We start from the raw sequence: 26,603 nt of genomic DNA, 5'->3' as shown, positions 1-26,603 counted from the left end.
CCAATACTTTTAACCCTCACATGACCAACATACAAGCAACTATTTCAACTATTATAACTATTAACTAACTATTATTAACTAACTAACTATTAGAATTTCCACAGTTGATAAATCACTGTCTGATGTTGCAGTTTCTCTAACATGCAGATTTCCTGCTTTTCATTTGAAGACGTCACGTTGGACTTAAGGAAATTGTGATAGACATTTTTTTTACTATTTTCTGACATATTTGGACTAAAATATTCACATCAATCACATAATTACTCAACAAATCAATCAATAATAAAATCAATTAATGACTTGCAGGCTTATATTTCATCATAAATTCACTCCAGCCACTGTAGTAAACCTTAAACTGAATTAGCTTCATGTTTGAGTTTATTTTTAAATTTACCTGTCCACTGTGATAATCAGGTGTTAAACCAGTACAATGTCTGGCTTGGTTTTAAACTTGTTCCTCGGTGAGTGTTTCCTGTCAGTCAGACGTTCTTCTTCTCCTCTTAAGCAGCTGCGCTGACACTGGGCTGCAAACACTTGTCGTCTGTGTCTTTAATCTCCTGACTCGCAGCCCGGCGCTCTGCTGGTGTGTAAATAATTTAGTGGCATTCTTAAAGCCCCAATTAATTCGAGCAGCGGGGAGGGAGGAAGTCCCCCGCTGATCGATTCATTAGTAATAATGCCTGACATTTATGTCGCCAGACAAAATGGAGGAGAGCCTATAGAATCCAGCAGAGAGGAGGGGCTGCAGCTCTGCACAGGTCTGACGGTTCAGTCTGATCCCAGTGCAGGTCCTTATGTGTCTCACAAACACCTGAAACAAGTCAGATACTGGATTTAAATTCAAAGAGATAAAACTGCTGTCATAAAAGAGACTGATGTAATGAAACAAAGGTGATGACTTTTTATTTAAATACGGCAGCTTCCATAAACACCTTCCTCTTTACTGCTGTGCCACAGAAAGCATGTTCAGTTTTTAATAAATGTAAACGAGCATGAATTCGAATGCCCCCCCACCCCCCACCCCCACCCCCCAAAGCAAATCCTTCCCCCCAAATCTTCATGATGGTGTTTTTACCAGTTTCTGACGAGAGGCCTGTGAAGCAGTCAGACAGGTTGGGATGGAAACTTTTATTTATTGATACTAGAGCCATTGATTCCACTTATTGTTATGATTCTTTATGAATTCCCTCGAAGATTCTCAGACAGACAACAGACAAATAACAGCTTTTTGAAATGAGTGTTATTTTAAAAGTATCAGGTTTCAAGTGACAGGATCTGATCAGGTCATGACTGAGTGAACTACTTCAACCTGTGAATCAGACCTAATTTTCCCAGGATTCAGAGCGACCAGAACCAGTTTTACTTACTGGGGAGGCTCAGGGGAGGGATGGAGGCAGCATCAAACCAGGCTCAGCAGGTATCTCCCACAGGCTGAGAGGAGGCTCAGAGTTGCCAAGGAGGGAGTGACCTTTATACACACACACACACACACACACACACACACACCAGCCTCATCATCAGGTTCTTGTCAACAGATCCCATGTGCAGACCCAAGCAAACAATGAGTGTTCCCACCAACAGGTACCGTGTGTGTGTGTCTGTGTGTGTGTGTCCATAGTTACTATGGACACACACACACTGTCGTCTATTCTCGTCAATCCCACAGTCGTCGTCCTGCTGCTTCAAACAACAAAACAAAAACAGATGAATCCGCCGCCAAAAATAGTTCCAGTAAATCCATCATTTCCTCTTGAGTATCTATTTTAGGAAACTACTGAGCCTTTAAAAAAAAGAAACGATATATTTCTAGTGGTTTTATTAGAGATTTACGTCTGCAGGAGGAGCCAATGGGCTCGGAGCTGAGGGCCACAGGCAGGGTGCGGAGGTCAGAACGTACCGCTGTGTCTTTTCGTGGGATTTGCTGCCTCTCATACATTGACGCAGAGCGTGTTGGTAATTGCAGGCCATAGTGACGTGAACGGTGACGCTGCCAGTTCAACGTGCTGAGACTCAACAGGATCATTTTTCCTGTAATGAAACATCAGAGTTGTTTTCGTCCTGCATCCATTTGAGCTCAGACAGAAAACAATCAGGCCAACTGAAAACAGTAATGATGCTGCCATGGAAGAATAATCTCTGCTGGTTAATGAGCCACTGGCTCCTCCATTAGTCCATCTTCATGCCACTCACCATTATTAAATAATGACCGTTTTACCATCTGCTGATAGCTGAGACAGGCAGATGTGTGAAAGGCAACAGGTTTCACTTTATAACAGGCTGATATTTCACTTTAGTCAGTTGCATTTATTTCTGTTCTTGGAACCCAAACTAGCTAAGAGTTATTTTTATGCTGTCTGAACACAAACTTCAGTCAGCTGGCATTCAGGACAGAAAATGATTAATAATAAATAATTATATGACTAAAATGAGAAGCAGCAGGCAGGAGATCTTAAACAGTGAATATAAACATTGCCACAATAGAAAACTGTTTTCGAATATTGAAAAACCGTTGCTGAACCTGATAATTTAGAGAATCAAATTTTTGACACAGTCACTGAGGATTTCCTTTTCAAATAAGTCGTTCTAAACTAGTTTTTATAATTAAAGGTCCCAAATTTTACACTTTTCAGGTGTTTTATTTAAAGTGTTTGTCTGATTTTATGGTTTATGGTATGGCTCAGGCTTCTCTCTGGAGCTCTAGCAACAACAGGTCGGTGAAAACAGTCAACAAATTTGTATTTATAAAAATGAACAATCAAAAAAGACATAGCTGTAACAGTAAGAATGATCATATTACAATGCAGTTCAGGTGTATTTGAATAGAGCCAAATCACAACATGTATTATTCTTTTTAGTGACTGTTAGTAGGATTAAGATCTGAACAGAAGCTGAACCGTGACTCTGAGCTGATTGCTGAACGTCTTCTTCCCGTCCCACCTCGATGGCTGAATAAACCTGAACCCAGTCATTCAGCCTGATTACACAGTCACAGATAATCCCCTCAGAAACTGCAGCATCTGTCTCTTTGTTTCAAGTGTCCTCATTTGAAACAGTCAACTTTATACTTTTTGGCCTTCCTGCGTCCTCTCCTTCAGCAGGGGCTGTTTAATGTCTTTTTGTTCTGTGCAGTTCACAACAGTTTGTGCTGAATGGTGCAGAGAGGCAAATTAGCTGCTGTTAGCAGGCTCCTCTGGTGGCAGCTGCATCTGTCACCTCCCACTTCATCCACTTAACGTCTGCCCGTTTTCATTTATCACCATAAAGAGGACTTTCTCTGTGTTGTCTCTCCTGTGTTGCACCCCCCCCACCGATTTCAAAGCTCGGTGCTGATTTCAAAGACACTAACACATTTGTTTTCTCTGGCATTTCTCTTTTAATCTCCTTGTTGAGACTCCTCACATTCAAGTGATTTCTGTTCCATGTCATTACTCGTAGCTCCACTGCGGTTCCTCCCCATCTGCTGTTGGTTCACGCTCCGCAGGTCTGTCCCTCTCATGGGGCAGCGTCGCCGAACCTCAGCAGACTGAAGCTGCTCACGTAGTTTGGAAAGGACGTGTTGTTTTATGTCACAGATCTTCAGGCTACAAGTGTCAGCAATGTGAGCTTTTCTTCTTTAAAGACCTCCTCCAATGAAAATCAAGTTGTCTGTTGTCTCTATGATCTTTTTTTATATAATACAAAACATATAATGAGCAAAATAAGCAGTCAACAGCATGACTGAGTGTTTCCATCTTGAGCTGCAGTGAACCAATGACAGTCTCATAAAAACTGATTCATATGTCATAGAACCTAAGGAACCAATCCTGTCAATCTGCAGGGACAGAGAGTGAACCTGAAACCTTGTCGCAAATGTTGATGTTAACTATGCTAACTGTTCTGAGTTGACGTCTACTAGTTGCCAATTTTGATTTCAACAGACTCCTCGTCTGAGTCTGACTGAGGCTCAGACATGTAGCTCAGTCTCTCTGATGTTTCCTCTTCTATCTGGATACACGCTGCTCTTTCATCGGTCACCGAAACCTTGTCAGTACAGAGAACGAGAGCTTGCATTAGCACAACCACTAACACTGTGTCAGCCACTGCCAGTTACAAGCCAGCGAAACAAAACCAAACAACTACGCTTACCGTTCTGATACAGTAAGCGTCGTTACTTAATGAAAGTCTTGAGCTTCCTGTATTGATGGTATCAACTGTTATGGGTTTGTGCTCATTAACACTGTGTCACACAAAGATCTTTCTGTCACTAATGAACCAAAACCTATGTCTTAATCCCTCTCATCAAGTATAAATCCAGTTTAACACAAAGGCTAAATCTAAATAATAAGATCATTCAAATTCATTGCTTCATTGATGATGAAAAGAGGAACAAGCCTCCTTCAGTTTATCATCACTCTATTTTTAACAAACAATCACTTAAATATTTTAGGTGAACCTTCCCGTTACTTTAAGGTTTTAATACCAACATCAGTTCCCAGCTCTGCAGTTTAAACAGGGAAGTTTCTGCCCATCATGGATTATTTATTTCTTCAGTAAAAAACTGCTGTGATTATCACCCAGCGTGGCTCAGTCAGATATATCAGGCTGTGGTTTCTCCAGAGGAGAAAATAAATACATAAAACAATACATCTTATCTTTTGGAGATAAGATGATTATGAGATTGATTATCTTAAATGGTTATTGCACAGCTACAAATAGATTATCTCAGTTTGAACAGTAAGTGTGAGATAAAAACCCCTGATAAGAGGTCTGTGTTCGCACAGGCTCTAATTCTGTTTGTGATTAAGATTATTGTTTAATCAAACATGAATAACTACATTCTGTGCACAGCTGAGAATAAATGAGATGGCTGAATGAGTCTGCTAATGGAGAAAAACGTGGATCCTTGCTTCTTCACAGAGCTGCAGACTCTGCCAGTGTTTCTGCCCCTGGAGAAGTTATCCATTATGTATAATTACACAAACTCTCTGCAGACTGAAGCACACATTAAAAGCTGTGTTTTCATCCATGGGGCTTCATGAATCTGAAGTTATTGCATGATTGTGTGGTCAGGTTACATGACTTGTACCAGCATAGCTCCAAGGAGCTTTTTATTGCTACATGAATTCTACTGGAGCCAGTTGCACAGAACACATGAAGATTTTCCCTTAAGCCTGACTTAAGGTTTCCTTAAAATACACTTAAGTCTTGTCCTTAAGGTTTCCTGATAACTGGTATAACAAGTGCTAATGGCAGCAAATCAATGGTCTCTTTGGAAACAATAAAATTTTACTGCTGTAAAATCTCTTTCACCGCTGCAAAGGCCTTAACCTTTTTCCTTAGCTAAGAGGCCTTTTAAGAGATTCTGTGCAACACCTTGAACTAATGCCCTCAGCTAAGGAGAAATAAAACCTTCAGTAGAAAACTCCTGGCTCCTGGTTTCTAACTTTTACTTTTGTTCTTTTAATTACTTTTTTAATTTTAAACTTGATGTATTTAAGCATCAGATCGAGTTTACAGAGAATAAACCTGGTTTAAAGGGTACAGTGTTTTGTTCCAAGGACAGCTTTACAGGACATTTTGGCAGAACTTAGATTACAGGACAGTCTGTCAAATCATCTTGATGACTTCTTTATAGATACCCACTGAGCACTTTATTAGGAACACCTTTACACCTGTTTATTCATGCAATCACCAAATCACGTGGGAGCAATGCAATGCAGAAATTGTAATTTGTGCACATCTGTAGCGGAGGATAAAAAAGATTTAGTTCAGTTTGATGTTTGTGCCTGTTTGTCTCTGCAAACTGTCCCCAGCTGCTGCTCTCTGAGCTCTTTGCCTCCGCCAGATGAATCAGTGTCTCGTTGATGTTCTGCTGTTCAGAGTCTCAGAGCGACTAACAGGAAGAGGTGAGGCAGCCAACTGAGAGGCTGTTCACTGTTGTACAAAGCTGCTGCTGCCGCCTCAGTTTAAGCCTCTTATTCTTCTGTCGCACTCAGTAAAAGTCATTCTGGATAAACAGCTTCCCCATAACCCAAAAATGTGAATGAAATGGAGACTTTAACAAAGACTCAGTGAATAACTGCGTGGAGGAGGACAGGACAGTCGTCTTCACACTGGACGTTTTGGTGGTTTCAGCCTTGAGTCTGATCAGAGTTTCCATAAATGACATTCATCAATTCAGTGTCTTGTTTGTTGTTCAGAATTCAGAACTTAAATTAGTTTTCTTAAGTGAAACTGAATAATGAAGTTCATTCATGTGGTGCCACTTCATCTAAAGTAGCGACATCAGTGTTGCCCAGAATTTCACTGAAGTTTTTGTCCCATTAATCAGTCACATGTTGTCAGACAGAAATCAGAGGCTGCTGGTAAAAGGAAAACTATCAGGTACTGATATGAAAAATAGTCCTTTCTCACCTAGGATGTTTTGACATTAACCAGCTTAACACACAATTTCTAATTTTTAACTTAAAAACAAGTAATGGAAACACATGAATATATTTAAAAAAAATACAAAAAAATTCTACACTTATTATTATACACATGCATGAGGTGGTTTTTCAAACTACTTGACAAAGTAATATTTTGCCAAATTGACATGGAAATACTTTTTTCGCATTAAAGTTTTGGTGCCTGCTGTATCAACTGAGAGGCAGACTACAGGAAATCTGTCTTCACAGATGTCATTCATTGGAATTTTATCACACAGGAAAAAAACTTTATTCACATAATATCACTGAATGGAAATACAGACCAGTCGCAATTGTGCTTTGTCGACTTTTCTTAAAGAATCGTTTTTATGTTGTATGAAACTGCAGAAAAAGTACAGATGTAAATAAGGAAATTAATACAGGCTGAATTTCATTTAGCTGCTTTGGTTCAGGGTCCTGGTGTTGTGCAAGCTGTTCACTGTCATTGTTTTATCAGTGGTAACACCTTTGCTTTTCTTAACCACACAACATCATCAACATTGTGCATTTCCAGATGATGAAGCCTTATGTTGTGGCAGAAGTTGATCCAAGTTTGTGTTTTTTTTTTTTCCTGGATGACCCTGCACGTTGGCCACTTTACAATCACAGGAGTCTCATTGAAATGAAGGAGCAGGCCACGTTTCTTGATGCAGTGCTGCTGTCGGTCTGAAGGTGGTTGAGAAGTTGCTTTCAACAGTTTTGTAAAAGGGTCTGAAAACTAAATTTCCAGCTTCACCTGGAGAACGTCTTGTGATAAAGTTCTGAGTCATTAAAAAATTAAAAAAAACTATAATCAATGTTGTGGGTGCTCATCATCGTCTCCTTCCTCGGCAGGGCTTCCTGAAGAGTGAGCGAGTTTCCCGGATGGTCCAGAGCGGCGGCTGCTCGGCCAACGACTTCCGCGAGGTCTTCAAGAAGAACATCGAGCGGCGCATTCGCAGCCTCCCAGAGATTGACGGCCTGAGCAAAGAGACAGTGTTGAGCTCCTGGATCGCCAAGTATGACGCCATCTACAGGGGTGACGAGGACATGCGGCGTCAGCCACAGCGGGCGCACCTGAGTGCTGTGTCGGAGCTCATCCTCAGTAAGGAGCAACTGTACGAGATGTTCCAGCAGATCCTCGGCATCCGAAAGTTCGAGCACCAGCTGCTGTACAACGCCTGCCAGGTGAGCTGCTAGAGGTTAACAGGTACAAACACACTGTATATTTGTCTTTGACAACCTCCTTGCCTGAATCATGAGGCTAATGCCACATTTCTTCAGCTGTAGTTCCAATAATGTCCACTAGATGCTGTAGAGAGACTTTCACTCTAAAAATATATGAGAAAAAAAACCTCAACTTCAAGTTTTTTTTTGTTTTTTAGGTTTGGTTTCTTTCGCTGATTTTGCATTGTTGTTGTGTCTTAGTGTTTACCATAAAATTTCCATCATTAAGGTGAAAGAATCTTAAAGTGAGGCATGTGCTCTCAGTCACCTAGATGTTTTTCTGGAGGGAAGAAACTTGTCTAATTGATTCTCACTTATCATTTTGGTGCCAGCAGTAGTGGAAACATTCAACAGGAGCCATGGTCAAAACATTGAAATTTCTGCACTAACAGACAAACATTTAAAAGGTTCCCCAGAGCCTTTAATTAAATCACTAAAGCACAAATTTCAAAATCCATTTCTGTCTGTTTTAAATCCAGCTCAACTGAAAGTGGTATGTAGTCATTGGGGAATAGTTCCATTGCAAAAAAGCAACTGATTAAATTACTGTTTTAAAGAGTAGCTTGACGGTAGAAACTCACTATCTACAAACAACCCATAAGGCAGCACTAAAGGGGAACTTTGGTGATTTTACACATCAAAGTCTGTTTGCAAGTCTTGAAGACCTTTTTAATCTTCTTGTCAATTGAGTCTGTTACATTAAAGGAGCTATATGTAAGTTTTTACTATTGCTACATAGCTAACATTAGCATTAACAGCTGTTTACTTACTAATTCAGAAGAAATGCTACAAATGTTCAGCATCAAACATCATTCCTGAGGAATGAGGAGAGCTGTCTCCAGAGGTGGAAAGAAACCCTCTTAGTTTGCTTCTGTTGCTATCACTCCTTTTCATCTACTGAAGTTAGCATGCTAACCAGCTAGGCCCGGCTCGGTCAGCCCATCTCATCACTTTCCCATAGAAGCGCTTCAGAGGGCGTATTATAACCTCTTGCATTGTAAACTCAATGATGGCTGAAGGTCATAGCAAGACTGGTAAGTAAACAGCTGTTAATGCTAACGTTGACTATGTAGCAATAGCAAAAACTTATATATAGCTCCTTTAATGTAACGGACTCACTCAGTTCGCAACATTCATAGAGGACGAGTGTTGGGAAAAAATGTCTCGTCCTCAAATGTAAAACCATCCCAACTTTTTCAAAACATTACCAAGAAATAAATGAATCTAATAAAACGGTTATAGATGTAGGTAATTACTGAATTAAGAAAATGAATAATAAATACTTAATACTTATAAGAGCTATTATATAAGAGCTAGAGTCATTTAGGCCTCACAGACACAAGAAATTAACATCAACATTTTAACATAATCAATATGCAACAACTAGCCAACAATTCACTGGCTCCTGTTGCATAATGAAGAAACCATTTAACATTTAAACACGTTGTTTAGTTATTTTTCTTTCTTTTTCTTTTTCTCTTTCTTTTCTACAACATCACAACATGAGCAAGTGAAGTTTCCTGAGCAGCTGCTGAACTGAGTGAAGGGATGAACGCCCTCAAAAAGCAGCAACATTTCTTCTGTTACCTCTGTCACTGAGGAGTCTGGTGCCAGGGGCAGAAACAGCAGCATCATGAAGCTGTTGGCTCTTGTCCTGATACTAAAACAACTAAATGTCAGGTCAGCTGTTTATGAAAGACTGCATTTTTTTAAGGTAGTGGTGTTACACTACAGCAGCACTCTGCCCTCTAATATCAAATCCTACATTAAGAATTAATGTGAGTTTTTATATATTGGGTGAAACAGCTCTAGTGCTTTTTCCAATTAGGATGTATTTGAAAGAAAAGACAATCTACCATTGAAATTTGTAAGAAATGAATCCATACTGTTATGTCTTCATTACCAGATTATTATAATTCACAATACAGTAAACCCTTCAAAAGCAACAGCACCACAGACTATAACTACCAAGGATCACAGCACCTCCCCAAAATAACAACAAAAACTGAACATTATAACCCTCAAGATGGTTGGATAAATTGGAGGACCGATCTAATTAACCCTCATTAGTTTTAGATAGCTGTTCCTAATAAACTGGAGACTACATGGCAAAGCCCCTGAGTGCATCTGTGTGTTGCTGTGTCCACACAGTAAATTTAAAAGTCAGTTTTTATCCCTTTTCCTCTCAGGAAGTCAAACCAGCAGCCTCCTGGTCTTCTCACGCTCACCTCTCTGACCTATGAACCACAGCTGCCTCCTTCTTAGACATGATACAAATCTTATTGAAAATAAATTCAACTTCAAACATGGTTGTAGTCAATTTTGAGAGTTTCTCTCAGGGCGAACAGCCTCATTAGCACTGCAGAGCGTCGTCAAGGTCTCAGTATCTCAGTAATAAGACTGAATCCACACGATGAGCACCTTTCAGTCTGTAGCAGCACTTACTGTACTTTCACATGAAAAGACTTATGAAGAGAAGCAAAGTGGCATCATGGGAATGAGTTTTCAGGATTACATTGAGTCAGTGGGGTTTACTCAGGAAAACCTGACAATAACAGCAGCAGTTCAAGAGATGGATGCAGCTAATTGTAGCTGCAGAGCTTCTGCACTCATGTGGGTTACAGTCCCTCTGCTGCCTGTTTCCTCTGCATTATGGAGGAACCAACAGCACTGAGGAAAATATCTCCTGTTAAAACCCCACACACACTGCAGTGGTTTATTTATCGAGGTCGGATGTTTCCTCTGAGCTCTGCTGATTCAACACAGGTGTGGACACAAGGTGCAGTGTTCAGCAGCAGTGAAGTGTTGGTGAACCAAGAATTTAAAACAGCTGGTTTGGGCAAAGATTCAGCTCCAGTCGTTTTTTAAAATCTGCTCTGCAGGTTTGCACGTGTTAAGTGTAAAAAGCAAATTTTTTCAGTGAATAATGATTAAAACACATGTAAACTTCACTGTGAGGCAACAGTTCAAAGGACAAAATAAATTCAATGTTTTGTTATTTCTATTTATATTAAGCTGAGCGAGTCAGGAGTGTTTCTCTGTCCTTCTGTCAGAAGCTTCTTCAGTTGGTGTTTATTTTGTGAACAGACGTGTACGTGTAAAGTATTAATCTAAACTTTTCAAACTGATGCAGCCTGACGCAGAAATTCATTTTTTCTTTGCCTCCAGCTGACGTCATCAACATTACGCCCCATTATCCCCCAGGTGTGAACAACTACATCACATTAAATCCCAATTATACAGCAGGGTATTAAAGCATGATTTTGATCATTACTGCTAGTTTGGTGGAATATATTACTTCTGTGAATACTTTCATATTCATAGAGTCTTAGAATTTATTTTTAATGAAAGACAAAAACTAGATGTAATTAAGAATTTTTTATGACATAATTGAACTTTTTTGAGGAAAAACCTTATCAGACACAAATTATGTTCAGCCGTGACAGGCTATGTTAATAATAATAATAATAATAATAATTAAAAGCTCAGATTAATAAAACACTTTAACATAAGGAAAAACTATTAACTTATGTGTTGGGGGTGGTATAAAATGTTCCATATATGAGCAGGTTACACTTATTTGCCTGCTTTAAATTCCCTCATGTTGTCTCTGTGTGAATTTTAAGTCTGCGTCTTGTTGCTAGGTAACCAGCTGTAGGTTTAAGCCTCAGTTGCAGTGCATGACTGATGCAAATGTTTTTAAATAAACTGTTCGACGCAACATTAAGTCGACTTCCTGTGAAGCAAAATGTGATCAGTTTGAATATATTTTAATATTTTCCTTCATCTTGCAAGAAACCACAGCTTTGAACCTAAACTTAGTCAGTTTGAAGGATTCATTAGCTGGAGACTGAGGACAGCTTCGTTCACAGGGAAATAAAATGTTGTTGTGTAATGTCACAGCAGAGAAGTGCAGCCATGAAAGTTGTCTTCAATATACTTAAACTTAAAGTCCATATTTAGACACAGGAATAAATGAATAATCAGATCCTTCATGTAGTTCATCCTCGTGTTGTTCTACAGATGTTCATATTTTAGCAGCTTTTATTATTCTTTAGGAATTAGTGTGTTCTATAGCTTTTCTCTTCCCCACTGTTTTAACTTTCCTGTCTGTGTGTGTGTGGGGGGGTTGATTCTGGCTGATTTGGCCTGAACTCTCTCAGAAAAGATTTTAATCTTGAGTCCATTTGTGTTCTGTAAAGGAAAGTTCAGCTTCAAATCGATTATTTTCCCAAAGAAAATGTGGTTTGCAGGCGGTCGTTAAGCACACGGGTCTATGCTGGAGGACAGGAGTTATACAGAATATATTTATTGAAAAGAAATAACTAAAAATATATAAAAAATGAATATATACTTGTTAAAAATGAAACAAAAAACAATGGTCTGTCAAACCAAAGGTAATAAAGAAAATACAACCAGTCTCTGTTTAAAAAAAGGGGACGACTAAAAATACAGAGCCAGGTGAAGTGCAGTTGTAGATGTCTGTATAACATCAGAGGTTCAGTCTTTCAATAGCGACAGGAATAAAAGAAAATTAGAAGTGCTGTGTTTTTCTTTGAGGATCATGTAAAGGCAGCCTGAAGGAAGGAGGTCGAACTCCTCATGAAGTGGATGATCCAGGCAGTTAAGAACAGATTCAGAACAAAGACCAAGACCATCGAGTCATAACAGTATTGTAAACGTTAAAAGGCTTCACTGCTGAACCATAAAGACAACATCAACAACAGCCAGTTATGACAGGACCAAGGAACTGTATCAATATCAATATGTAGATGATAGGTAAGTAATACAGGGTGACACTAGTAATACTAGATGTTTCCTACTTCCTACTTTGTTTGGTACCAGAAACACCTTTCACATTATACAGAGTCATTTGATCCATTATTAATATGAAAATATTGAGGAGTGCAGATGTAAGAAAAAAAATCTAAAGTTTTGCTGTGAAAAAACACAAAACAACTTGCATTTGTTGATTTGGAGGCAACACTGGGAATGACCCACTAATAAAGATGAAAATCTAACACTTAACATAAAAACTTAATTTAAATCAACTCCATTAATATATCCCTATATTACAGGCTGTGTGTGTGATAAGAAACCTCAGGAGAGGCAACTCAAAGAGAGACACAATCTGTATTTTTGGGTATGGGTCGTGTTTCAAAATTGTTCCTGCTGATGGAAACTCTGAGGAGAAAGAAGTAGTTCTGTCCCCTGAATGAAACCCTTTAGTTATCTTGATAATTCTCAGCTTGATTTGTAGTTTCTGCCTTTCTCCACCTTGTTGTCGTCTTCCTGCAATCCCCTACTGGAGCCAGTGATAAAACCAGTGGTTCTTCTTCATGTGTTTCCCCACCTTGTCCACATTAACAGTGCAGCCCAGGGTTCAGATCTCTCATCTGTGATCTGTTAAGTCTCCTGAAGAGGTTTATCATGATGCTGCTGTCTCACGATCTCCACACCGGCCACACTGTTCACTTCCATCACCTCCGGTCTTTATAATACGGTCTTGTTTTGTTTCTCTTTTTGAGTCCTCAGCAGTGTTGATGTGGTCGTAGTTAGACTAACTCATTGTCTTATTAGGACTCTGAAATTTGAAGTGCATAATGGGGTCCTGAGGTTGGTTTTATTCTACCACTGCAGCATCAGATAATGACTGAAGTCATTCTGGAGCGACAGGGCAGGCGATTGTCCAGAGGCAAAGTGTAGGAGTGTAGGGTTTGACCAAGGTAGGTTACTGGTAAAACTGCAGACTAGTAACAGAGTCTAGACTGGAGGCAACAGGGAACCAGTGTAGTTGATGGGGAGGAGAGGTGGTTTTGGGAAAACAGGCAGGATGATCCCTTATCTGTGATAGATATCTCAGATAATGGGCAGATCAAGAGATCTCATCATTTTGGGTGGACAGACCTTACAGACCTGTCCAGCAGTCTTTAGAGTCTCTGAGCACCACCCTGCAGAGGAAACAGTTTATCAGTAGTCCTCAGGGATTCTCCCCTGCCTCTCTGTAACTGGCTCTGAACAGAAATAGCTTCCATTTACAGATTACTTCACAGCCCATTGAGACATCATCGTCGCCAGTATAACAACCAGAGTGTGTCTGTTGCCAGGACAGATTCTATTATTGTCCTGCTTCATTAGAGACCGCAATAGAAAAGAGGAGAAAAGAGGGGAGGAATGAAAAGAAACGGGAGCTAATTCCATTTTTAAACCCCCACCTTTGGTTCAAGGGTTTCATTAAAGTCTTGCTACCGTTTACCATCTCCACAAACCCAAGGTTCTTACAACCTGTAATCTTGTTTACACTTCTCAAAGCTGCATTGTCAGTGTTATTTATTCATCCATCCATCTTCCTCCACTGAGCCAAGGTTGGGTCATGGTGGCAGCACGTCAAGCAAAGCACGTTCCTCACCCCAGCAATGTTTTCCAGCTCCTGTTGAGGGATCCTGAGGTGTTTCTAGGCAAGATGAGATATATAATCTCTTCAGGCTGTTCTTGTCTATCCCAGAACCTCCTGCCAGTTGGACGTGCCTGGAAGACCTCCAGTGAAAGGCGCCAGGAGGCATCCTGACAAGATGAACAAACCATCTCAACTGGTTCCCTTCGATGAAGGAGCAGTGACTCCACTCTGAGCTTCCTCCCAAAGCCAGAGCTCCTCACCCTACGCCTGAGGCTGAGCCCAGCTGCCCATTTCCATTTCCATCGCTTGTATTCACGATCTTGTTCTTTTGGTGTTCTTTTCTGCTGCCCAGAGCTCTTGATCATATGTGAGGGTTGCAGCGAGGATTGACTGGTAAATCAAGAACTTTCGCTTCCAGCTCAGCTTCCTCTTCATCACAATGGTCCAGTACAATGTCTGCTTTACTGCTGAGACTGCACTGATCCTGGCACCAAATGTATTAGTTTAGCTCTTGGTAATTTCCCACAATAATAACAGTGTCTACTGGAGCCCCATGGAGCAGGGTCACCATGCTGACATGTTTACAGCTGTTTCTGAGCTATGTTAAAATACAGCTGATGAAAACTGGACATTTCTTGCAGCTGCCATTGCATATTAAAAGTTAACCAGCAGGAGGCTTTTATTTTGAAGCTACTGTAGGAAATGCACTTATTGTCATCAAGCAGAACAACACAGCAACATATGGACAAGTTCTGCACCATTTGGTCAGTGAATGAGTTTTTGTTTCTCACTGAGGTTTGTGAGAACCAGCACACCTCCAGCTTGGAGGGTTGTAGTCGGTCAAGGCTCAGCTTGGTGCAAATGTCCCCTCCCCTCCCCTGTCGAAAAGCACTGAAGTCAGAATTTACCCAAAGAAGAAAGTGGAATATCTGGTAGCTGAATTTCAGAGGAGCAAAGCTGTAAAAGTTTTAAGGTTTAAATGAGATGTACACATCAACACTGAAGGAGGATGGTGTCACTAACAGCATTAACACCACGTGAATCCTTCAGTCCACAGATGTAAAAAGGAAAACAAAAACACCATCAGAGCCGGTGGAGGTTAACCTGTCGTGACACCGAAATTCACAATTTTTTAAAAGGGATCAAGACAATGTTCAGTTTTGTCGCTTAGCAACAGTGTTCTCACTTCATAAAACAGTTGAGCAAGGGGAGACTGTGTTCTTGACTTCTAATGATAAAGATGCACTCTCACAAAGGTGATGTAAAACCAGTGATCCTCTTCCCTTGAATCTCACACTGGGGTCGTTCTGCTGAGGAAGTCTGTCGCTCCTCCCTCCGGTCCGGTTGTGATGCGGCTGCAGCAGGTTCAGTATCAGGCAGGTGAAGCTTTACAGCAGGAAAACCTCAGCTCTGTCCAGACTCCAGACCACAGTACTGCTTTATTAGTCTGACTGCCTCTGAGATCAGTTTCAGTCCCTTTTTACTACTTTTTCCACCAACAGTTTACAACCACTGAGACAGTTGGGATGTGAATATATATAGTTACAACATTTTAAAAGATTGTATGTTTCCCGGTGGTGCTGGTACTTTCCACCTTGTTTGCTCCTGAATGTCCATTTACAGTCCTGTCATCTAAAGCCTCAGCTGTACTGCTTAGTGTAGCTTTGTGTTACTTGTACTGTAAATAACATCCTAATATCTCATTGCTTATGGCTGATGGCTTGTCTGCTTGAATCTGGGGCTTGTAAAAAACCAAACCATGTTAAATATTTATTGCGATGCCAGAGAAGTGATGATAATGAGTCACGACTAACGGCTGATTCCCCACAAGCTTCACTGCCCCGGATTAAACTGAGTAATAAAATCACCAGCTCCTAAATTATTCATTATAATCTATTATCATAGATTGAAGAAAAATACATTGATTTTCAAAAAGCAAATTATACCTGAAATTACTGAGATGTAGATTTTTATCGGAGAAGAGATTAATAGAAGGTATTTTGTTTTTCTACTTAACAATAATATCTCAAAAAATGCAAACTGCAGAGGTGTGATGGGGTGAGAGAGGTGCACACCTCTGAGTCGGTGATGGAAAAAGATGGAGGCAGATATAAATAGAACAGAGGAACCTGCAGCTGTGGGAGGAGGGACATCCAGGTGTTCAGATCAGCTGGTCTGAGGAGGAGAAACAGCTGTGAGAGTCCGTGTGTGTTTGCTCATCAGTTACTCAAAATCTCTGAAAATATTCATTATATTTGAATATTTTTAACACTGATCTCAGAAGACTTCAATACAATGACACAGAATATTATGAATATTATCTACACTACTTGCTGGAGGCCTGTTGGATTCTCTGAACACGGAACCAGGAACACTTGATAAACTGCCAGGACAAGTAAAGCAGGAAAAGCTAAGAATAGACATCAATTAGAACAATACCACAGTGGAAGTGATATCTTTCCTTACATCTGATCTCAGAACAGTGTTCTGTCCAGTAAAGGAGCTCATATTGCCTGTTTGCATTTATCTTGTAATTTACTCCCGTCTTGTGGCCCAGCAGGCTCTCGTCTCTGGACGTTAGCTTGACTTCTGGCTATTGAATCTATCTGTTTCATCATTTTTGTGGGCGTGGCCGTGTCCCATTGACGAAGGCTGGGGCTTGTCGAGTGGAGAGGGAGGCGGCATCTTCTGGATGTTTGCACATTGAAGATAATCCTGAGATGTTTGACAGGTAATAACTTTATCTGGCTACAGACTGCTTTGTGAAGCTGCCTATGATTCAGCTTCCACGATTCTGACCAAACTACTTCAAAGTACTTAACCAGAGTTTTCCTCCCCAGTGTTAAGAGGCAGCATTAGCAAGTAAATGAGCTGATTACACTGATTCATCATCTTGAATCAGTTTTGTTTGGTTCTACATGTCTGTCTGTAGAAGTCAGTGAACCTTATTATTTCAAAAGGACTTGTGTATTTTTGTGTCAGTGCTTGATGATGCCATCAATGGTCACTACTGTCTCACTGCAGTGAGATGAGATTTCTCCTGTTAAAGCCAGTTCTGACACAAAGTCTTTAGCCCTGGAATGAAATGTTATTTATGTATAAAGTTTCCTCTGCTTGTTATACACAGAGTGAATATCTGCTCACCTCCAATTTTGTATACTTACAGTTTTGCAGGTGTTTGGTCATAAACCAAAGAACTGCGCAAAATGACCTGATGATGGTGCTGGATCCATAGTGCATCACCACAAATTCCAGTGGTTTTAATCTGAATGCTGCCACTTTAACCTCCCACTTCACACTTTTGTGTCATCAATCAATGTTTGATTCAATTGCAGCGGTTAGCAGAGTTGTAATGATGGTATGAAGGAAATGCATGCAATTTAGCCCATTGTCTCATTAATCTTTTCTGCAGTGAAGTTGTGGAATTCTTTTAAAGTTGTCTTAATTTTTGATGGCCATTTATCACAGGGAAAGCTGGTTTTCCCTTTTTTTTTCTGTTTGTGATCATAAAGCAGGTCTAGGTTCTATATTAATACTGTGAAAGTATCAAAGCCTCAGTCCACAGAGAAATGCACACAGCCTGTATTCAGACACTGAGCCTTAAAACCAGCCGTCAGGACTTCTGGAACTTTGTGATGTCACAACAAAGCAGTCACTGCCCTCAGCCATGCCCCAAGCCCCACCCACCTGGACCCACCATCCAACCTTACAGGATTTGGTTTCTCTGAGTGTTTACCTGAAATCTGCTATATTTTTATTCCTGAGAAGCCTGAGAGAGGAGATGTAAAGCTGCACTGAGATGGTTTTTGGTTCTTAAAACAACAAATATAACTTCTTATGGAGATCAACACTTTAAAGTCATGTGGTTGGAGCCAGATCCTCGGAGGATCCTCTGGGTGGTTTAGTTGTTTGAATGGCAGCTTTCACTTGGCCTGAAAGCACCAGAGCAAACTGGCGTTTGGACCCAACCTGTTTATCGTGATCCCCCTTTTTAGTTTAGCTCAGTAATCTCTGGTGTTTTAGCCCCTCTTGGTTCTTTTATTAATGAGTGTTTTAGCCAAAACCAGAGGCCTACTCAGCTGTGAAGAGGGTCCATTGATTTCTGTTTTGGCTCTGACTGTGTGTCGTGTCTCATTAGCTCTGAGACCAAGGTAGATGAAGCTCTAATAAATTACCAGCAGCTCCAGGATGCAGCTCTGCCACCAGAAAAAAAAAAACTGCTGCCTGCCCTCAAGCTACTTTCTTCTTCTTCTTTAGTATTTTATTTTCCTCTCTGTCTCTGCTTCTTCAACTTAATTGAAGCGATTTTTTCTGATCCGTCCTTCTTTTGATTCTTGCTGTAAACTGTTATTGTGCCTGTTCTCTTTCAGTCTTTCATTTGATCGGCTGTTTGTGCACAGTAGGTCGTTCTGGTTGTAACAAGTTTAACATTTTTATACTTTAATGATGAAAGTGTTCTACACAGAAGGACGATGAAATATCTGATGATGATTCCTGGAATAAAAACGTTAGTCAGTATTTGCCTGATTTATCTGAACTGACATCAAATTTTTATTTCTATGGTCAGTTTTCTTGTACTTCACTGTCATTCAGCAGTTTTGCCACTAACGGTGCTTATTTTCAGCATCTGGATGGAGTTTGGAAGTAGACAAAGTCTAGACAGTCAGCACTGAGTGTGTTTATAACACCTATAGGAGAGAGGTCAACTACAAGTCCCAGAGTGCTTTGAACTGTCAGGATCATCCAGTCAGAAAGCTTCAGACTCTGTTGCCATGCAGCATCACTTCACTTTTGGATAACATCTTCTTATTCTCTGCTGTGACGCAGCACTGATTCGCTCTGATTACAGCGACAGCGTTTTGTGACTTTTACAGGGTTTGGTGTTTATTTATTTATTTTTCCCCCAGAGCAGCAGACTGCCACATCCTGCTGTGTTGGCTTCCACACCATTTAATTTCATCACATGAGGAGTCATTTGCTGTTTGTACCTTCAGTGAATGTGGACAAACTCATTGCTACACTGAATGAATTCTAATCTGAAGGACATACATTTATCAGAGGAACGTGGTCGTGTAATTTGTTGTTTCACGCTTTTGCATTTTCCTGTGACCGTGACTAATAAATTGAAAAATGTGATTACTAATATTTTGTGGTGCTGTTCAGAATGACCACCTGAAAAGCTGATATTTCCTTTGGACATGGATGATGCTCATCAGGCAGAAGGAAGAGATGGACAGATCCCCCCCCCCCTTCATCTGCAGCTGCAGGATTCACTTCAGGGGTTTGATATTTGGGCTGCGTTTACTGCTCCTGCTGTTTTATTCAGGTCATCACCAGGCGAACACAAGTTTTACAAGCTTCGTGACTTAAGCTGTGTCCCAGTTCAGGGGCCCCGTCCTTCAGAGGCTGCTTTTGAGGCCGATCACATCACAGTAGTTTGACTAAGCTGTCTTATTGTGAAGACTCCTTCAAATGCGCCGAGAAATGTTTCCTTCAGAAGCCTGAGGATCACACTTAGAACTGTTAAAGCCAAGAGACAAACACCTCAAGTTTTTGTGAGGTTTGTTTTGTGTTGTCATGATTGCTCAGTGACAGGAGCTGCTCTTTGTGACGCAGTGGAAAGGTCAGGAAAACAATGGACGTGTTGCATTTACATGGAGGCTGCAGAACGTCTTGGTGATGCATCAGGGGGAATTTGGGGTTCAGTATCTTACCCAAGGACATTTCAGCCTTCAGGCTGGAGGAGCTGGGAAATGAACCACTGCTTAGTGGATGACCCTCTCTACCTCCTGAGCCACAGTCAGCTCGGAGCTTGATTGTGTGAGCAGGTTTTCCACATCCAAAACTGACTTCACATCATGTCTGAACACACCTCCAGGTGAAACTGTAGAATCTCTTCACTGAAATGTGTCCTGAGTGTGTTTATAGTGTGTTCACGTTGAGCAGTTTGATGTTTGGCTTCAGCCTCTGATGTGTTGACGTGCTGCGGAGACTTTGAATAACGGCGACATGTGAAGGCTGGTTGTCATAGAAATGCTCTGTGAGGCAGAATTAGAAAGGCTGCCAACAAAGACCACATGATAGACGTTATAATGACAAAGCCAGCGTGTACCCTGATCTGTGTGTGTGTGTGTGTTTTGGTTCATTTTAGTCATTGCAGTCAAATTGTGCATGTGTCACTGCCTCTGTTCTCTTTCTGGACAGGAATGTTAATCAGCAGCTCTAATGAATTTCGGATCAATTAAATACTTGGACACGAGACTCTTCTCCAGAAGTGTGTGAATTCAATAATCTGCATCAGAGTTTCAAACAAAAAGGACTTTTTTAAAGGTCCCATATTTTACTCTTCTCCAGTGTTTTATCTGAAGTGTTGATCTCCATCAGAAGATATATCTGTGGTTTTAAGAACCAAAAACCATCTCAGTGTAGTTTTACATCTCCTCTTTCAGACTCTCTCTGGAGCTCTAGTAACAACAGGTCGATGTCAGTCAGTCAGAGAAACCAAATCCTGCAATGTGGGTGGGGCATGGGGCGTGGCCGAGAACAGTGACTGCTTTGTTGTGACATCACAAAGTTGCAGAAGTCCTGACGGCTGGTTTTAAGGCTCAGTTTCTGAATACAGGCTGTGTGCATTTCTCTGTGGACTGAGGCTTTGATACTTTCACAGTATTAATATAGAACCTAGACCTGCTTTATAATCACAAACACATGGACATCTACCTTTAGACTGTGTGGAGCTTTAAATGAAAGCTCATGAAATGAAAATCAGCCCTTTAACAGTTTGAGAACAACATGGGTCTAAGCTTGTTCTACCACAGCACATACAAACAAACTGTCATTACTTTGATTGTTGTGTTTTTGACTAATAATTCTAATTATGCTCTCCAGCAAAGAGCCTCTTTTCACGTCTCCAGCTTCACACACACTAAATGCTGGAGTCTGTCGTGATGCTCACAATTGGAGTTTCTGTTCTTGTTTTGAATGCAGGATGTTTTATTCCTGTTATTGGCTGTTTTTGCTGTTGTAATCTGGTGTATAAACCTCTTTGTGTGTTGTACAGAGAGTTTGATGAGCGGCAGACGGACTGCGACGTGTGTTATCTCAGCACAGTTAATTAGATTTGAGTGTAATTAACCACAGACACAACCTGGAATACAAAGTAACAACATTGCAGCGATTGTTTTTATCACCACAAAAATGTAATCACACTGCTCACTGATGCTGCACAAACACACAAACTGATTCTGGGTGGTACTTTAATCCTTATCAGGTATTGAGAGACTTCGGTCATTGAGCCTTGATTAACAATCAGAGAGTTTCTACCTAATCATCTAAGGCACATTTTAAACCCAAACAACACTTAAAGTAATAAAAGATAGGAAGCTGATGGAAATAGATTTTGCACATAACTGATTTTAACTGATTCTGATTTAGACATTGCATCAGTGGACAGCTGCATAATTTTCTTTTCATTTCACCCAAATCGAGTCCAAAATAAAATGAACAAAGGAGGTAGCTAAAAGTTATAGTTCGCTGGAGGTTGGAACACCAGTTAACACAGTTATAGGAGCTTGTATTAAACTAGTAGATGGAAAAAAGTCTTTACCCTTTTTTTTAAGAAACTGAAAGACTGAGATTGGAGGAATCAGACCCTGTTAAGTTTTTAAAGTTCACTGCCTCTAGAAACCGAAACAAGAACAAAAGGGAAGAAACGTTCTCAAAACAAAGCAAAATGCCAAAAGAAAAAGAAAAGTGACACAAGTTAGAGAGGAATTTTTTCATAAAGGATAAAAAGGAAAATCATATTAAGCTTTAAAATCACGGTGACAGCGATCAACTGCTTGTATGGATCAAAACGCTTGTGACAGAATCATTTTCAAGAAATCCCTTGCAGTAATCAAGTAGACAGTGTTCGTTTTGGGTCTTTTCATACAACAACATGTAGGAGCCAAATTTTTAATGTCAACATATTGTGCAGATCTTATCTTTATTGCCACATAAGATATTTAGTTTGTTAATTTAATTGTGTTTTGCTGCCTGAGTCGATGCCCTTTTTTCCCATGTTTCCCCTTTACCAGTCCGATATCCTGGGAGATTCCCAGGGCTCAGGGAAGCCCTGGGTAGAGCACTGCCATGTGATTTCTGACTGCACATTATAGAGGAATGAGTCATAAAACCCAGAGATTGGTTAACATTTTAGCACTTCCTGCTCCCTCAGTCGATGGTCTATGGACATTTTTTTGGTTTCATTCTGTCAGTAAACACATACTGTTGCATCCACCTACTGCAAGCTGCCATATGCTGAGAGTCTCTTCTGTCTTATCTGTAGGAGGTTTTTGGAGCCACAGTGTGAGTGTGTAACGACGGTCCCTGCCTGCTTTCCCAGCATAAGTTCACTGTGTGTGTGTGTGTGTGTGTGTGTGTGTGTGTCCTCACTGGCCCGTCTCACTGAGGGATTTTGCCTCCTGTTCCTCGGCTCATGTTTTTACAGTGTAGTTCTCGTCCCTGCTCCCTCACAGCAGCAGGTGGGTTTTCACCTTCACCACGGTGCAGTTTGTTGTTTTATATTTAAATCTGTACAATCATGTGCATGTACATACAAAAAGAAAACAAATCATTATAATAATCATCTGCTCACAGTGATGAGTTTGACCCAGACAGATGTGGTTTCCACTGTGTTTGTATTATTTAGCACTGAAGACCTTCAGCACCGCTCAGACACTGCAGCCTTCCCACAGCAGGAAACACAGCATGAGTTTATAAAAACATGGCATTTAAAGGTTTTGACATGTTATGTTGGTTTGACCTCCATCAGTCTGATAATTCATTCATGTTTCTGGCTCACATTGTTCAGTTAATAACTACTGCGATCAGCAGGCCTCCTCAGCGACGGCTGCAGGATGATGGGCGCGTCTGTCAGAGCCTCTGCAGTCTGCACACGACCACGTTTCTGATCAACTCTGCCGACCGAATAGGGAAAAAAAAAACCCTGTCAACTCGTCCATGAACAAATATCCCTCTCTCAGTAATTAGTGCAGCCGGATGTCAGGCCTGACAGGAAGTGGTGACATGAGATGAAAGCAACAGTATTTTATTATATAATCAAATTATTTATTATATAACAGTTTTTTTCTTAGGTCTATTTATCCCTCTCAGGTGCTAAACTATGAAGAATAAATCCCAAACTACTTTTTGTGTTTCATAACAAAATCTTAATCAGATAATTTTGCCATAACATTAAAAAAAGAAGCACCACCACCACGAGGCTGACGCTTGTCGTTCTGGGTTAAATATCAAGACACCTACTGGATTGACTTCCATGAATTTGGTTCAGACATTCATGTTCCCTCAGGATGACCTGTAATAACTTCTTTTCTAATGACATCATCATCACCAGGTGAACATTTGAGTTTTTCCAGTATTTCAGTTTATGATTTAACACCGTCAGAAGTAATAGCACCAAACAGGAAGTACAGCTGAGGCTGCTGAGTGTTAAGTGCCAAAAGTCATTAGCATGCTTGCACCATCATTGTGACATGTTAGCGCTGCTGTGTCAAAGTACAGCCTCACAGAGCTGCTAGCGTGACTGTAGACACCATCTTCTTAACGAGTAAAACAATCATATAAACTGATCAGTTTCCTGTTTGTATCAGAGACAAGCTCTGAAGGCCGAACTTGAAACAACAAAGACTTGTAGGATGGTTGTTTTCTCCTCCCTTACACCCTAAATCAACCTCACCCACACCAACAGCTCCCAAGATTCACACCAGCGATGACAGAAACTACAAACAGAAACATAAAGGAGGCTGCAGTCGATACGTCGGTATGAGTCAGTTTAGCAACTGGGTGAAGGACCAGACAAGGTCAAGTTCTTTTTCAACAGTTCTTCCCGCTGAGGGAGAGATGGTAGGAAAGAGCTGCATGCTGCCAACAGATCTGACAGATCAGATCTCGAATCAGATCAGTCCAGGTCGGGTATCAGAGAGGTTCAGGCATGAATCTGCAGAATACTCTCCTCAAAGTTCAGCTTGGAGCATTTCAACAATGTTAGAGCCCTTTGTTGTAGAAATACAACAAAGGGCTTTGTTTTTTAATTTCTGATAGTGGTTCAGCTGTAATGTCAGAACAAACCTGGGCATAAAATCGGTCTGAATTAAGGCTAGAAATTGGTAAATAGTTTTCAGATGACTGTAGACTGATGACAGACCGAAATTGTCTGTAGAACCAGTTATCAAATCTTGACATGTACCAAAAGCTGACTTCAAAAATAGATTCATGTCATCATCGGCTTTGTCCTCTGGAGCTAAATCAGAGTTAAATCTGAATTTAAGCAGTTCTAGACTTTAATTCATTGAAGGTCTTCTACATCTGCATGTACTTCAACAACCTTTAAAGTTTAGAGGTTTGGCCGAAGGGGAAACCTCTCACCTGACTTAATATCGCGCTCATGTTGGTTGATGTGGTTAATACTTTCCTCATGAATTGTCCCCTTAAAAAGAACAATACCTCGTCTTCAGTCACATGCCTCCACCCCGTCCCACTAACGTTAACCTCAACCCGAGCAGCTTCTGCCTAAAAAGTGTTGTTTGGCCACATTTTCTCTTCAGTGAACACGACACTGCACAAAAAGAAGTTGAACACAAACACTGCAGAAAAACAATTTTAGTGACCGAAGGCAATCACCAATTTGTTTAATTACTTGGAAGCAAAGACTGTATATAAAGATGGACGACGCCTCCATGACGTCACCCACAGGTTTCTGAAGAGCTTCAGTGTTGGATTCATTTTTCACCTGGAGGTCACTGAATGTGAAGAGAACATGGCTCAAAAAAAGAGACTGATAACACCAAAGTACTCGTTGATTAATCATAATGATAGTAAAAGTTTAAAATAATTGTGATATTGATTTGAGGTCATATTATCCGGCTCTATCTTGGCTTCTTTTGAAGAGTAAACAAAAGGTTTGCAAGAAAGAAATGGTTGTGGTATCATATCTGAGAAAAGATGAGAACATTTTGGTCATTGATGATGTGTTTACAGGTGTTGCAGGTGGAGGAGGTCGGTAGAAGCACAGGGTCTGACTGACATAGGTTCATCTGTAGTTGATTTTTAGTTCAGAACTTGCTCCTCAGCTCCAGGACTGTTTAACCCCTCAGTGTGACTAAAGGAGGATTGGATCGGTGTAAATGAGACACTGAGGGCTGATTTTTAACTGAATCTCTGGGATCCATTTTGAAACAGGCACAAATTAAACAGCTTATCTTTTCTCTCTCTTATCACTTCTGAATTTTCCACTTGTCTCTTTGACTTGAGGCCAGTTTCCATCGGAGCTGTTTAATCTCCCATTTGTGAAATGAGGTGTCGTTTTCTGCCCAGTAAGCAAACCTTATTAAATTTGCACCCTGCTTTCATCTCCTCTTTGAGTCTCGCTGACATCGAGTTTAACGGACGACTCATTGGATGAACCTCGTGTTCGGTGTGAAGCTCTCAAACAGCTCAGCCTCAGCTCTCCTCAGTTCAGGCGACACTGCAGCGAGGACACTCCACATCCATTTTATAAGACTCAGGGGCACTTCACTTTCCACCAGGTTCCTTGTGTTTTATATTGATGATTTAATGGTTAACACAGTTGAACAGGTCGTACCACGCATCACAAAGGTTCACCTTACATAAATGTTTTTTTTTTTTTTTCAGCATTTCTCTGATTTGATTAAACTTTGAAAAATGACCTGGATTAAAATGCTACTCTTGCACATCATGTGACCCATTAGTAAAATCTTTCCTGCCACAAACACAGTGGTTTAAGGTTTTTCCCTTCTCTTCAATGCAGTGAGAATCTTGTTGCAGCAGCATCTACTGGACATTAGAGGAACTGCAGCTGAAAACTGTGCAGCCCTCACAACATAAGCCTGATTCAACTTCCCTCTTCTGTAATTGGTGGAGAGGTTCATCCTGTCCTCATCATGGTGAAGTGCTCGCTCCTGATTGGCTGATTACTGTCATCTGTTACCACCTCAGCTGCTGATTGGTTAATCAATACACAGCTCACTTGCACTGAGTAGAGCTCTCCTGCTGTGTCTCTCCCGCCCCTTTTGAGTGGTTTATAATTCTGCAGATCTCTGATTGGCTGACTGATGAAACCCTCTATTTTCCCTTTTTTCATTTATTTTTTTTCATCTCAGCTGGACAACGTGGACGAGCAGGCGGCTCAGATCCGCAGAGAGCTGGACGGCAGGTTACAGCTGGCTGAGAAGATTGCCAGGGTGAGAAACACAAACACACATTTCTGTTTCAATGTGACGTCGTCTCAGTCATTATTTTTGTTAATTTTGACAGTAAAACACTGATCAGAAGCCTTTAAAACCCAAATGAATCATGTCATAATGAGATAATGATCATAATGATGTTTTGTTGACAAACCAAAGAGTTACAACCAACTCTGCAGCTCTATGGAGCTTTTCAGCCTCTTTTAGCTCCTTGTTTTGGTGTCAGACACAATTAGAGACTAACTGCTCTAAAAAATGGAACATTTGTTTCTCTGTAACAAAGTAAGG

At 40.6% G+C, this 26,603-nt stretch overlaps 1 protein-coding gene across 10 annotated transcripts in view; it reads left to right on the top strand.

Moving 5' to 3' along the window:
- The window catches only part of cadps2 (Ca++-dependent secretion activator 2), a 186,456-nt gene that overhangs the window by 48,762 nt on the left and 111,091 nt on the right, over nucleotides 1-26,603 (top strand). For all 10 annotated transcript variants that reach the window (XM_071460078.1, XM_071460068.1, XM_071460090.1 and 7 more), the window contains exons 3-4: nucleotides 7,281-7,613; nucleotides 26,232-26,312. In XM_071460078.1, the coding sequence (XP_071316179.1) occupies nucleotides 7,281-7,613; nucleotides 26,232-26,312 (414 nt within the window). The remainder of the gene's footprint in view (nucleotides 1-7,280; nucleotides 7,614-26,231; nucleotides 26,313-26,603) is intronic.

Source organism: Trachinotus anak, unplaced genomic scaffold (genome assembly GCF_046630095.1).
Source record: "Trachinotus anak isolate AG129_WGS33_773 ecotype Australia unplaced genomic scaffold, CSIRO_AGI_Tana_v1 ptg000002l, whole genome shotgun sequence".
NCBI classification, from domain to species: domain Eukaryota; kingdom Metazoa; phylum Chordata; class Actinopteri; order Carangiformes; family Carangidae; genus Trachinotus; species Trachinotus anak.
This window is presented reverse-complemented; position numbering and strand designations above follow the sequence as displayed.